Source organism: Doryrhamphus excisus, chromosome 7, assembly GCF_030265055.1.
Source record: "Doryrhamphus excisus isolate RoL2022-K1 chromosome 7, RoL_Dexc_1.0, whole genome shotgun sequence".
In the NCBI taxonomy this organism is placed as follows: domain Eukaryota; kingdom Metazoa; phylum Chordata; class Actinopteri; order Syngnathiformes; family Syngnathidae; genus Doryrhamphus; species Doryrhamphus excisus.
This window is the reverse complement of record NC_080472.1, coordinates 2,372,000-2,386,815: the sequence shown is the minus strand read 5'-3', so window position 1 is coordinate 2,386,815 and position 14,816 is coordinate 2,372,000. Positions and strand designations below refer to the sequence as shown.

The window sequence follows — 14,816 nt, the reverse complement described above, 5'->3', positions numbered from 1 at the left end:
CATGATACCATACAGCATCCATATCAAACATTAAACTTTCATATCAAGACGGGGGGCCTCAAACTGGTGTCCTGCGGGCCACATTTGGCTCGCGGGCCGCGTGTTTGAGACCCCTGATTTACAACATATTGCGCAACTGCGGGGTCTTGAGACACATGCTAACTCGCAAACTAGAGAGCTAGCGACCTAAACGGTAGCCTTCAAGTTATTTCCTTTCAACTTAAATAGCCAAAAACTTACCACTTCCACACGGCCCGTGAGCCATATCAAACTTGCGCGGGGCCACACTAACATTAAACTTTCATATCAAGGTGGGGGCCTCAAACTGGTGTCCTGTGGGGCACATTTGGCTCGCGGGCCGCGTGTTTGAAACCCCTGATTTACAACATATTGCGCAACTGACACATGCTAACTCGCAAACTAGAGAGCTAGCCACCTAAACGGTAGCCTTCAAGTTATTTCCTTTTAAACTTAAATAGCCAAAAACTTACCACTTCCACACGGATAGGGAGGATAACTATTAACAGTTATTTAACCTTTAACATGAACATGAATCAAACGTAAAAATTTTTTCTGGGTACATGATACCATACAGCATCCATATCAAACATTAAACTTTCATATCAAGGCGGGGGCCTCAAACTGGTGTCCTGTGGGCCACATTTGGCTCGCGGGCCGCGTGTTTGAGACCCCTGATTTACAACATATTGCGCAACTGCGGGGTCTTGTGACACATGCTAACTCGCAAACTAGAGAGCTAGCGACCTAAACGGTAGCCTTCGAGTTATTTCCTTTAAATTTAAATAGCCAAAAACTTACCACTTCCACACGGATAGGGAGGATAACTATTAACAGTTATTTAACCTTTAACATGAACATGAATCAAACGTAATCATTTTTTCTGGGTACATGATACCATACAGCATCCATATCAAACATTAAACTTTCATATCAAGGTCGGGGGTCTCAAACTGGTGTCGTGTGGGCCACATTTGGCTCGCGGGCCGCATGTTTGAGACCCCTGATTTACAACATATTGCGCAACTGCGGGGTCTTGAGACACATGCTAACTCGCAAACTAGAGAGCTAGCCACCTAAACGGTAGCCTTCAAGTTATTTCCTTTCAACTTAAAAAAAGCCAAAAACTTACCACTTCCACACGGATAGGGAGGATAACTATTAACAGTTATTTAACCTTTAACATGAACATGAATCAAACGTAATATTTTTTTCTGGGTACATGATACCATACAGCATCCATATCAAACTTTCATTAAACTTTCATATCAAGGCGGGGGCCTCAAACTGGTGTCCTGCGGGCCACATTTGGCTCGCGGGCCGCGTGTTTGAGACCCCTGATTTACAACATATTGCGCAACTGCGGGGTCTTGAGACACATGCTAACTCGCAAACTAGAGAGCTAGCGACCTAAACGGTAGCCTTCAAGTTATTTCCTTTCAACTTCAATAGCCAAAAACTTACCACTTCCACACGGCCCGTGAGCCATATCAAACTTGCGCGGGGCCACACTAACATTAAACTTTCATATCAAGGTGGGGGCCTCAAACTGGTGTCCTGTGGGGCACATTTGGCTCGCGGGCCGCGTGTTTGAAACCCCTGATTTACAACATATTGCGCAACTGACACATGCTAACTCGCAAACTAGAGAGCTAGCCACCTAAACGGTAGCCTTCAAGTTATTTCCTTTTAAACTTAAATAGCCAAAAACTTACCACTTCCACACGGACAGGGAGGATAACTATTAACAGTTATTTAACCTTTAACATGAACATGAATCAAACGTAATCATTTTTTCTGGGTACATGATACCATACAGCATCCATATCAAACTTTCATATCAAGGCGGGGGTCTCAAACTAGTGTCCGCGTGTATTACGTTTGTGTGTTCGGGTTCCGGAAGTGATCCCGCCAAAACGTTTCTCACCATCAACACTTCCATCTTTCCTGCTTTCTGCCATCTCCACCCACCCAACCATCTGCCGGCCAGTTGGACCAGTTCAGTTTACTGGAAACCGCAATGGGTTCCACAGCGGGTACATCCTGCTTCGACCCTTCCTCGTCCGCCATGTACTCCTCCCAGGCAGGTCTTGGTGGTAACCACGGTAACCCCCAGGACCCCATGAACATGTTGTACTCCAACTGTAGCGGAGGACTCCCCAACATCATTCTCACTGGTGAGTGCCCACCATGCCGAGACGGGCGGCGGGGGGGGCGGGTACCCAGAAAAAATGACTTCCTGTGTCGTCACCCGCAGATGACTCCCACCCCGCTCTGTCGAAAGACATCGGCGGCGTGCTTTCCACGGTCCCCGAGTGTTTCGACTCGGAAGGGGGCTTCCCGCTGGAAGACGAGCTTCACATCGAGCCCCTCAGCCTGGACGGTCTGAGCATGCTCAGCGACCCCGATATGGTGCTGCCGGACCCGTCTGTGGAGGATACGTTCCGCAGCGACAGACTCTGAGTGTGGTGCCCCCCCCCACCCCCCCACTCACACCCCCCCACACACACACACACACACATATGCATGAATGTGAATATGCATGCATGGAGCAGGCTGCCACTAAGCATCGGAAAATGTGAACAAAATGGACGCCATAATCTACACTTTCCATAACGTTGGATGGTAAAGAAACATAGTTTACACCCCCCCCACACATTTACCATACATTCGTGATGGTACAACCCGTCGTCGGTCGTCCGGCAAAGGCCTGCTTTGTCCCCCGCTTCAATCTAATAGTTTCACCTTCTTTCGTCACCATAGCAACATCGTCGCCATGGTTACGTATCACTGCAACCAGCGGAGATGCCAAACACGCAGCTCCCATAAACGCGTCGCGTCGCGTCACGTCACATACGTCACACGGGTAGGAAAACAATCAAGTCTTAGCAATTTATTTTTTTTTTTTGAGGCCACAGATATTTATAAATATATAAATATATATTAATATAAGTCCAATTTTTAGTATGACGAGAATTATTATTATTATTATTATTAGACAACAAAAAGGGCAAACTGTTTTTAAAACGTGTGTGTTACTGAAAGGCTAAAAATTCATGCGAGGCGTGCTTTGCGTAAAGATTAGATATATTCCCTCAAACGGGTCACGATGTATGCATCCATTTTTATTTTTTTTTATTATTATTATTATTATTATTATTACGTCAAAATGTATGTTGTATTTGAAGTTTCGTACAGCGCTTGCACCGTACCTCCATGTGTGTGTGCTAAAAGGGCATGGGGCTGTACATAGTATATATATACCACTGTGGGTCAGCCATGTTTGCAGGCCCCCCCGCCCCCCCACCCCAATACCCCCATGTGGACATGGGACACTATGTAAAATTGCACTTCATATATTTTGCACTATTTAGTTACACAAGAATAATGTTTATTTTTTTTGTTTGTTTTTTTTTTTTTACATGACAAACCCAAAGAATGAAGACTATTCAAATTGGCATTGAGTGCCCCCCCCCCCCTTGTTGTCTGGGAATGAGGATTAATTAATTAATTCATCCAAGGGTGATGGAGCATTGCACCGCTTCGCTCATTCAGCTATGCAACCCTACCCCCCCCCCGCCGTCCCCTATGCGGCCCCTGCCCCACCTGTTGAACAGGTATGCCATATTACACTATGCAGTGTAGCAAAAAAACATGCAGGTTCCTGATACGGAAGCATCCAAACAATATTACATGTGTCCGGTGTCCACAGTGTTTATACTTCAGTCTGAGAACGACGGCGTCGGTAATAATCAGGGGTGTCCAACATTAAAAAAAAAAAAATTAAAAAAAACGGCAAAAGAAGTAAAAAAAAAAAATGATGAATTAAATTATACACTTTGTCACTTGCAAACTCCACATTAAGATGGCCGAAGGTGGAATTGAACCCGCGTCTCCTAGCTGTGAAGTCTGCACGCTAACCACTCAACACCGTGCAGCCCATAATGGGAATAGTTTTTTTTTTTCAAACTCATATTGGTACTTGTTTGTATATTTCTTATTATTCATTCATTCATTTTCTACCGCTTATCCTCACAAGGGTCGCGAAAGGTGCTGGAGCCTATCCCAGCTGTCTTCGGGACGAGCGAGAGGCGGGGTACACCCTGGAATGGTCGCCAGCCAATCACAGGGCACATATAGACAAACAACCATTCACACTCACATTCATACCTATGGACAATTTGGAGTGGCTAATTATAACCTAGCATGTTTTTGGAATGTGGGAGGAAACCGTCCATTAAAATGTTAATTCACAACAACAAACAAAAAAAACAACAACAGGAGGTCATCAAACCGCCCTCACTCACGGTGCACCAAAAAGCATGGAACTGCAATACACACATTATGCGTGTGGGGAACATTTACACAACTAACATCCATGAAAAAAAGCACATTTTATACTCCCTTATAACCCACAAGACATGCTGGGTAACTTTTGGCATGTGTGTGTGTGTTCCTCAGCATTTATGTGGGTTATATTATAATTATAATATATAATAATTATTTAATATAATAATATAATAATAATATATATAATAATTATTTAATGTAATAATAAAATAATCATATATAATAATTATTTAATATAATATAATAATATATAATTATTAATAATTAAATAGTTGTTATTAATAACTAATTATTTATTATTATATTATTATGATATAATAATAGCACAAGTTTATAACGAGTAATAATAATACAATAATATAATTAATAATTATTTTTAATAATGATTAATTATTGTTTAATAATTATTATTAATAATAATTAAATACATATTATATTATATTATTATATAACTAATAATAATTTAACAATAATTAATAAATGAATATTATTTATTATTATATTATTATTACTACTCGTTATAAACTTGTGTTATTGTTATTAATAATTAATAAATAATAATAATTATTAACTAATTATTAATTATTTATTATTAATTATTAATAAATTGTTCTTATTATTATTATCCCAGCTCACAATTTTGTTTTGAGGTTTATAAGTGACGTGACGTCCATTAAAATGTTAATTCATAACAAAACAACAAACCGCCCTCACTCACGGTGCGACAAAAAAATCCTATGAGTAACATGGAATGCACCACACAAACGATGCGGGTATTGAACGCTTCCACTGTAATATACATGCAAAAAAAAAATTTTTTTAAAGACTCCTTTATAACCCGCAAGACATGCTGGGTATGTTCCCATGTATTCCTTGTATTATAACGTTTAGTTTGGACACCTCTGGTCGACGTGGACGGTCATGAAGAATCTTAATGACATGCTTGTGTTCGATTCTTCGATAAAAAGTGACGCACGGGTACAAAAAAAAGCATAAAATGAATCGGGGGTTTGTTTTTATCGGACTTTTGAGTTTTGGACTCGCTTTGTCCTAAACAGCGCTAGCCGGCGGGCTCACTGTGAGCAAATGGGAGCTACTTTTTAACGTTTTCTTTTCTTTGTCGGGATGCATCTTAACACGCTTTGTCTTTTCCTGCCTGCCTTTTGCTGCCTTACTCGTGTATTTCATCTTTTTTTTTTTATAATTATTATTATTCCAGCTAGCCATCATGTCCTTTTTAGCTTTAGCTAGCTGTCATTTACCATCACTGCATTTTAGCCACATATTCAAATGTACAGTTCTGTTATTTAAAGATATATGTCCACTAGTGTTACTACTTATTTTATATGTCTTTATTTTTTCCTCACAAAATATGAAATATGTTTTGGTTTTTAATGTGTTTAGCGCTTACCTTTTTTTTTTTTTTTGATTTTAATATAAACAATAAAAGCCCTCATAACTGTGCTGTATGGAGATATTGGGTGGTGTTGTTCCATTCTTTACCGCTAGATGGCGGCAAAGATACACGTGCAGGAAGCATCATTTTATATCGATGTGGTACCACGAACTATAACAATTGTTGATTGTGATCAAATTCAATCATAAAATTACTAAATTTTTTTAACAGTTTCAGCAAAATAAAGTAAAAATAAGTAAACAAAAATTATATACAAAAAATAGAAAAATATCAACAATAAACAGCAGGTATTTGTGGAAATAGAAAAAAAAAAACACGCTGATATTAATCTGATATTTGGATCGATCCGTCCATTTCCGTTTCTATGACACTTTTGCTTGTTTGGCTTTTTGAGACTAATTATGAAAAATTCCACAGTTAAAAAAAAAAACAAAAAAAAAAACAGGACATGTCCTGGGAAAACAGGACGTTTGGTCACCATATGCCATACTGTATACATAAGGAGTCAAAGACTTGAAAAGATAATCACAGTCATCAGCCAGAGGCTTAGAGTCACTCCACGGCGTCATCTTGATGTTGACTTGAAATTCCTGAGTGTGTGTGCGTGTGCGCGCGTGTGTGTGTGTGTGTGTGTGTGTGTAAAAAGAAATTCTTTCTTCCTAGTGCTCAGGGTTCACCAAATCACTCCCTCTCCAGGCCTTCTATTTATAAGGTAAAAAAAATGAGTCGTCATCGACTACCCATGAGTCAGTAAAACTTGATTCTTCGGTGAGTACCTTTGAGTCAATAAACTTCGAGTCTTTCTCGATTACCCGTAAGTCACTGAAACCCAAGTCTTCATCGAGTAACTGAGAGTCGGTGAAACTTGAGTCCTCGCCCAAGTACCTGTGAGTCTTTGTCGAGTACCCGTGAGTCAACGAACTGAAGGCTTTGTTGAGTATCCATGAATCAGTGAAATTTGAGTCCTCGCCAAGTACTTGTGAGTCAGTGGGACTCAAGTCTTCATCAAGCACCCGTGTGTCAGTGAAACTCGAGCCTTTGTTGAGGACCCCCCCACCCCCGAGTCGGTGAACATGAGTCTTCATCTACTACCCATGAGTCAGGGAGAGTACTTGTGTGTCCATGAAACTTGAGTCTTCAGGGAAACTTGAGTCTTTGTCGAGTACCCATGAGTCAGTGAAGTCTAGTTATTGTCGAGTACCCATGAGTCAGTGAAACTCGAGTCTTTGTCGAGGACCCATGAGTCAGTGAAACTCGAGTCGTCGTCGAGTACCTGTCAGTCTGTGAACTCGAGTCTTTGTCGACCACCGGCGAGTCAGTGAAACCAAAGTCATTGTCGAGGACCACTGAGTCGGTGAACTTGACTCTTCATAAAGTACTCACGAGTCAGGGAAACTCGAGTCTTCGTCGAGGACCCATGAGTCAGTGAAATCTAGTCATTGTCGAGTACCCATGAGTCAGGGAAACTCGAGTTTTTGTCGAGTACCCATGAGTCAGTGAAACTCGAGTCTTTGTCAAGGAACCATGAGTCAGTGAAACTTGAGTCGTCGTCGAGTACCCATGAGTCAGTGAAACTCGAGTCGTCGTCGCGTACCCATGAGTCAGTGAAACTCGAGTCGTTGTCGAGTTCCCATGAGTCAGTGAAACTCGAGTCGTCGTCGAGTACCCATCCATGAGTCAGTGAAACTCGAGTCGTATTCGAGTACCCATGAGTCAGTGAAACTCGACTCTTCATAAAGTACCCATGAGTTTGGGAAACTCGAGTCATCGTCGAGTACCCATGAGTCAGTGAAACTCGAGTCGTATTCGAGTACCCATGAGTCAGTGAAACTCGATTCTTCATAAAGTACCCATGAGTTAGGGAAACTCGAGTCGTCGTCGAGTACCCATGAGTCAGTGAACTTGAATCTTTGACTCTTCATAGAGTACCCATGAGTCAGGGAAACTCGAGTCTTCTGTGAAATTTGAGTTTTTGTCAAGTAACCACGAGTCAGCGAAACTCGAGTCGTTGTCGAGTACCCGTGAGTCTGTGAAATCTAGTCATTGTCGATTACTGTTTGTCAGTGAAACTTGAGTCTTTGTCAAGTACCCATGAGTCAGGGAAACTTGAGTCGTCGTCGACTACCTGTCAGTCTGTGAACTCGAGTCTTTGTCGACCACCGGCGAGTCAGTGAAACCAAAGTCCTTGTCGAGGACCCCTGAGTCGGTGAACTTGACTCTTCATAAAGTACCCATGAGTCAGGGATCAGGGAAACTCGAGTCTTTGTCGAGTACCCGTGAGTCTGTGAAATCTAGTCATTGTCGATTACTGTTTGTCAGTGAAACTTGAGTCTTTGTCAAGTACCCATGAGTCAGGGAAACTTGAGTCGTCGTCGAGTACCTGTCAGTCTGTGAACTCGAGTCTTTGTCGACCACCGGCGAGTCAGTGAAACCAAAGTCATTGGAACTTGACTCTTCATAAAGTACCCATGAGTCAAGGATCGGGGAAACTCGAGTCTTTGTCGAGTACCCGTGAATCTGTGAAATCTAGTCATTGTCGAGTACCCGTTTGTCAGTGAAACTCGAGTCACTGTCGAGGACCCACGAGTCAGTCAGTGAACGCAAGTTTTGAAGCCTTCATTCTCAGACGATGAAAAAACAAGTAGCTAGTTTTTCAACATGTCCGTGAACACAACACGACTTCCACACTGTAAACTGCAGCATGACTCTTCACAGCGGCGGTGTTTTTTATCAGCGTGTGAAACCTGGTCCACCCGTCAAGACTCTACACTCATCCTGGAGGGTTGCCAGACTCGGTAAAAATCTGAAAGGGGGGTGTGTGTGGGGGGGGGGGGGGCAGGACGCCCCTTTAATGTCTTGTTGGAGCTGTGAAGTGCCTCTCGGGCTCGGCGGGCCTCTTATTACAGAGCGGAACACGGCTGCCAAACGCACAGTGAATGAAAAAGGGGCAAGACGCACACGTGTGAACGAATGCCGTGATTACAGTAAACACACCACACTTGAAATGTGAAGCAATTACCAGCCAGGGAACTATGAGGGAAATCTTTCTGCAAGCAGGGACAAGAACAGCTGAAGCTCTGAATGCTCTGGAGCTGACCATTTTACAGCCATTAAAGCCTGATGATGATGATGATGATGATGAAACTCCTGCTTTTTTCGATGGAATCTGTTTGGTCTTTGCTAGAATTTCTCTTATATTTGCAGCCTGAAAAGACACTTTAGAGCAAGGGTGTCCTAACTTTTTCCACACTAAATATTGAAAAATGAAAGGATGCAAAAGTCACTTTTTATATGTTTTATTATATGCTGAGAAGTTCTATATATTACTCCAAAAACTTTATTTTACGTCATTTTTTTTCCACCAACCTAATTTTCCAGTAAAAATAACTTAATTTTTTAATTTTTTTTTCAACTTTTAAATGAAAAAAGAATGTATTTTTTCTGTAATATTTAATATATATGCCGCTAAAATCACATTATTTTTCCTCATAATATTACAAGTTTATTCTGGTAATAATATATTTTTTTCTCATTAGAGTTAATATTAACTTATTTATTTATAATATATAATATATAATATAATATAAATTTTCTTCTCATAATTAAGACTTTATTCCCATAATATTTAAACTAAAAATATATAAAAATATAAAACATATTAAAATATAGAAAATATAAACTTTTTTCGCAACCTAATTTTAATAACTTAATTTTTATTTTTTTTCAACTTTTAAATGAAAAAATAATGTATTTTTTTCTGTATATATATTTAATATATGTGCCGCTAAAATCACATTATTTTTCCTCATAATATTACAAGTTTATTCTGGTAATAATATATATTTTTTCTCATTAGAGTTAATATTAATTTATTTAATATTTAGTTAATATTATTAATTTATTAATTTATTTATAATATATAATATATAATATATAATATATAATATATAATATATAATATATAATATATAATATATAATATATAATATATAATATATAATATATAATATATAATTTCTTCTCATAATTAGGACTTTATTCCCATAATATTTAAACTAAAAATATATAAAAATATAAAACATATTAAAATATATAAAATATAAACTTTTTTCGCAACCTAATTTTAATAACTTAATTTTTATTTTTCTTCAACTTTTAAATGAAAAAATAATGTATTTTTTCTGTATATATATTTAATATATGTGCCGCTAAAATCACATTATTTTTCCTCATAATATTACAAGTTTATTCTGGTAATAATTATTTTTTTCTCTCAGAGTTAATATTAACTAATTAATTAATTAATTAATACTGAAATATAATATAATTATAATAAAATAATATATATCATATATATAATATTTGACATTATTCTCATAAGAATATTCACATTACTCACATTTCTGTTTTTTTCATTTTCTGCTGTAATTTTTGTTTTTCCAACTATTTGATTTTCCTTCTTTTTTTTCTATTTTCTATTTTCTTCTCATAATTAGGACTTTATTCCCATAATATTTTGATTTTATTCTTGTAACATTATAACTTTTTTCGCAACCTAATTGTCGTAAAACAACAACTTTATTTATATTTAATTTTTAGTCTCTTAATATTATGACTGCAAAGATTTTTTATTGTCATGAAATTACAACTTTTTGTCATTAGATTGCAACTTTTTTTCTCCTAATATTTTGACATATTCTGTTAAAATTACCAGAAGTTTTCCAGAATTTTCCGCAGGCCAAAAAAAAAACAGTTTTGACGTTCCTGTGGCTTTAAATGCAGGACTTCCAACGCTGCCCCTGTTATGTCTGCAAGGCTTTAGATGATAGTTCAAGGTCGGGGCTTGACATTGTTACACAGGGCTGATAAGATGTGAGTTAAAGGGCCAGCGCCATACTGTAGTTCTCTGTCTCAGTCATGGGGGGTGGAAAAGCGGGGGGGGGGGGTCACCATCACGACATAATGTCTATTTACTCCTTTTTTCTATTTGAATAATTCATTAGAATATAAATAAATAAACAAATAAATACTACCTAAACTACATTTTTGTTGCGCATGGTCGCTTGTTGCTAGGCAGAGTTTATTGGGGCACAATAATAACTGCCCCGTAGGCCGCATTTGTCAGCCACACCCATGTTTGAATGTGGGGTGGACGATACTGCAACTTTTGGTGTTGATCTGATACCAAGTAAATACCGATACTTTGTACTTGAATTTTATTGTATGTTTGTTTTATAAATAATTTTAATAAATAAATACAAAAGAAAGATTTTATTATTTATTATTTATATTTTATTATATCTCTGATATTAATACTACATTGGGTATCAGTATTTTAACTTGTGTTAAAATATATACAATGTATTGTTAAAAAGGTGCTGTTGTGTATGGAGCCCATATGCAAATGAGTGCGCGTGCCACCTCCGGACAAGCCGGGCTGTGATTGGACGAGACAGGACAAGCTGAGCGTTGATTGGCGGAGAGAGCAGGAATGCAGCTCAGGTGGAGAGAGAGAGAGAGAGAGCGCGAGAGAGAGAGGGACAGACATTGTGTCTACTTCAGGACACTTTGTTGTAGTCGGAGTGAGTGGAGCTTTCGTGGAGGACGTTGGACTTGTTTGGACTCCTAAATGAACAACAAAGAGAACACTTTAAGTACTTTTTTGGTTACTTTTCAACTTAGAGCGGAAAATAGGATTTATCTACATTTTTGTGCCATTTTAATGCCATTTTTTGCTAGTCGAGTTTCGAATGTATTTGTTAGCATAAAATGTGGCACGAGAGCTTGAACACGATGTGTTTGTGACAGCCGGATGTCAATAAAGTTTTATTTTTTTTATAAAGTTTTTTTTTTTTTTTGTCAAAGTAAGTCTTGAATGAAGCCAAAGCAGAATTGAAGAGGCGGGCCATGGGAGGCTCTGACGTCCGTGTGTGGACGCTCTCAGCTGGGATGCAAAGTGCGCCTGAGCCGCTCCGTTGGAGACCATGAGAAGAGAGCCAAAGTGCACCTGACTAGCTTGAAGCGTGTGTCCACCGCCATGTCCTCTTCCTGGGCGAGGTAAGACATCTTTTGACTGCATGTCGTGGAATGAAGACGAGGCCATTGTTTGCTAATTGGACTCTTAATTGGACACGTGGTCAAATATTGAAATATTTACCGTACTTAAAAGCCTTTTGATGGGTGGGAGGTGATACATTCCTGGGCCAGTTGACTTTTCTCCCCATTTTAGGACGTCTTGTTTTGTTTTGTTTGTGGCCTAATTGTCACATATTGTGTACCTTTTTTTGGTGTCAGTATATCATGATACATGTATCATGTATTCGCATCATATCAATATCAAACAATATTGGCTGCATGTGTTTATTAATAAATTATAATATATGTTACCAAACGTGATACAGATTTAGGGACAAATGATTTAGTAACAGACTGATGGTGACTTATTTAAAATATTGAATAAGAAATACACAATTGATCTATTTTACTGTGTGTGTGTCGTGAATCTATAGAATATATTTCACTTGAATTGGACTGCCTTTCAAAGATATTTATATTTATGGAGATGCACCTGTATTTATTTCATTTATCATTAATTATTTCCTAATCAATCTCTTATGATTTTATGCTTTTATGCTTTTATTATTTTATTATTTTATTATTTTATTATTTTATTATTTTATTTTAATGATGTATAATGTATTTTATTATCATTGATTCCGGTATTATATTATTATTATTCATGATTATTATTCATTTAATCAATCTCATTTATTATTATTTTATTATTTTATTATTTTATTATTTTATTATTTTATTATTTTATTATTTTATTATTTTATTATTTTATTTTAATAATGTATTTTTATTATTATTGATTCTGGTATTATATTATTGTTATTTATTCTTATTATTTATTTAGAGATGTACATTGACCGTTAATCTCTTTACTTTTTCAAATATTTTATTTTCTATTAATTATTTAAAAATATTTTTTTATTGATTTTTTTACTGTATTAAAAAAATAAATTTTATAAAAAATAAAAAATATATTTTTTACTGTATAAAAAATAAATCCAACATTTTTCACTAGGATTTATTCTTATCTGATTTGTTTGTATTAGTTACTTTATTTATTTATTTATTCACATTTTAAGTTGATTTTTCGTATTTTTCCGAGAGAATGATCCGATACAAAAAATAATCATCTCCACATTGCACCCGTTTTGCCACACATCTCCGAAATGTCACCGGTTCAAATCCGTCACTACAACTGTACATACAAACTCTATTTATTATTCATCTGTCTCTTAGCATCGTGACCTTCCGTCCACCTTGGCTGTGTTGTGTTTGTGGAAACAAAACACAAGAATATGTCAGCCCTTTAAGCCTTCATGTGATGCGTCAGATGTCTGTCAGGGGTGATTGGTCCACAAATACTCACGCAGCATGAACACGGAGCTTGGGAATAAGATCTCTAATTTGGTTTTTGACATGCCATGATGTCATTTTTTCCCCCCTGCGGCAAGGAAAGGAAAATGTAAACCACAAGCTCTACTGAGAAAGATTAGCTTTAATTGTTGCATTGGGGGGGCTGCACGGTGGTTGAGTGGTTAGCGCGCAGACCTCACAGCTCGGAGACCCGAGTTCGATTCCATCTCTGTGTGGAGTTTGCGTGTTCTCCCCGTGCATGCGTGGGTTTTCTCCGGGTACTCCGGTTTCCTCCCACATTCCAAAAACATGCTAGGTTAATTAGCGACTCCAAATTGTCCATAGGTATGAATGTGAGTGTGAGGGTGTGCCCCAGCTTCTCGCCCCAAGATGGCTGGGATAGGCTCCAGCACCTCCCGCCACCCTCGTGAGGATAAGCAGTAGAAAATGAATGCTAAACAGCAAAGTAACAATACAATAGATGGCTCTAATACACCACAAGGAAGCAGAACACAATTCCCATCAACTACCATTCGAGTTAATGAAGCAGGCACTTTTTTAATAAGAAGTCGGACGAGTGGTTAGCGCACACAGCTAGGAGACCAGGGTTCAAAAGTAATGTTTTTTTTTTTTAAATCTAATATTTCTACTCTCCGCTACAAAAATTATATTATTTTTTCATTCTTGTCAAAATTGTAAATACTTTTTTTCTCTTAACAATTTCTTTACAATTTTAACGTTTTCTGCAGCTTAATTTTTCCAAAACAGAATTAGTTGTTTGTTCTTCATAATTTCATGATTAAAAATGAATATCGTATTTTTTTTTTTCAATTTTATGCATTTTGTTTTACATTTTTTTCTCATTTTATGAGTTTATTCTCATGAAATTATAACTTTTTTTTCTTTAGGAAATTTTATTCTGTAATATTTTGACTTTATTCTCAGAAAATTATTACTTTTTTCTTTTTTAGATTATTTTTTTTCATAATATTTTTACTTTTTTCTCATAATATTCACAAATTTTTCTCTTTTGGATATATTTTTTTCTGTAATATTTTGACTTTATTCTCAGAAAATTACAATATTTTTTTTCTTAAGGATATGTTTTTTTCCGTAATATTTTGACTTTATTGTCATAACGTTATGACTTTTTCAGCAACCTAATTTTCCAAAAATGAGAACTATTCATTGTATGCCGATATTTTCCGACTTTCAATTTCCTATACCGATATCAGCCGATACGATACAGATAATTATCCGGCATCCCTAATTTTAACTTTAAGCTACTAAAATGATGCTATTTTTCCTTATAATATTCCGACATCATTATTTTTCTCGTTAAATGACAACTCTTTTGTTTTAATATCTTCACTATGTTGTTTTTTTTCAAATTTTTAGAATGTAGCATGGGCCAATGAAAAACTGTTGATAAAAAACAACAAGGGATCATATCATAAAATAAATTGCATAGGACTTGCATTAACAAAATTGTGCAAAAAGGGAAAAAAAATTAAATTTCTTTAGCTAAAATGCTTTTACCGTCGCTGTCATGTGGAGCCTGTTGTTGAGATATGCGATCCGTGGACTGGTCTTGCTAGCTAAA

The 14,816-nt window shown here is 37.1% G+C and overlaps 2 protein-coding genes across 2 annotated transcripts in view; both read left to right on the top strand.

Moving 5' to 3' along the window:
• The window catches only part of crtc3 (CREB regulated transcription coactivator 3), a 41,823-nt gene extending 35,978 nt beyond the window's left edge, over nt 1-5,845 (top strand). The window contains exons 14-15 of the mRNA XM_058078533.1: nt 2,009-2,195; nt 2,276-5,845. Of these exons, the coding sequence (XP_057934516.1) occupies nt 2,009-2,195; nt 2,276-2,481 (393 nt within the window). The 3' untranslated portion in view covers nt 2,482-5,845. The remainder of the gene's footprint in view (nt 1-2,008; nt 2,196-2,275) is intronic.
• A 5,386-nt stretch (nt 5,846-11,231) lies between these two features.
• Nucleotides 11,232-14,816, top strand: part of adamtsl5 (ADAMTS like 5) — a 39,546-nt gene continuing 35,961 nt past the window's right edge. The window contains exon 1 of the mRNA XM_058078528.1: nt 11,232-11,842. Coding sequence (XP_057934511.1) covers nt 11,823-11,842 — 20 coding nt within the window. The 5' untranslated portion in view covers nt 11,232-11,822. The remainder of the gene's footprint in view (nt 11,843-14,816) is intronic.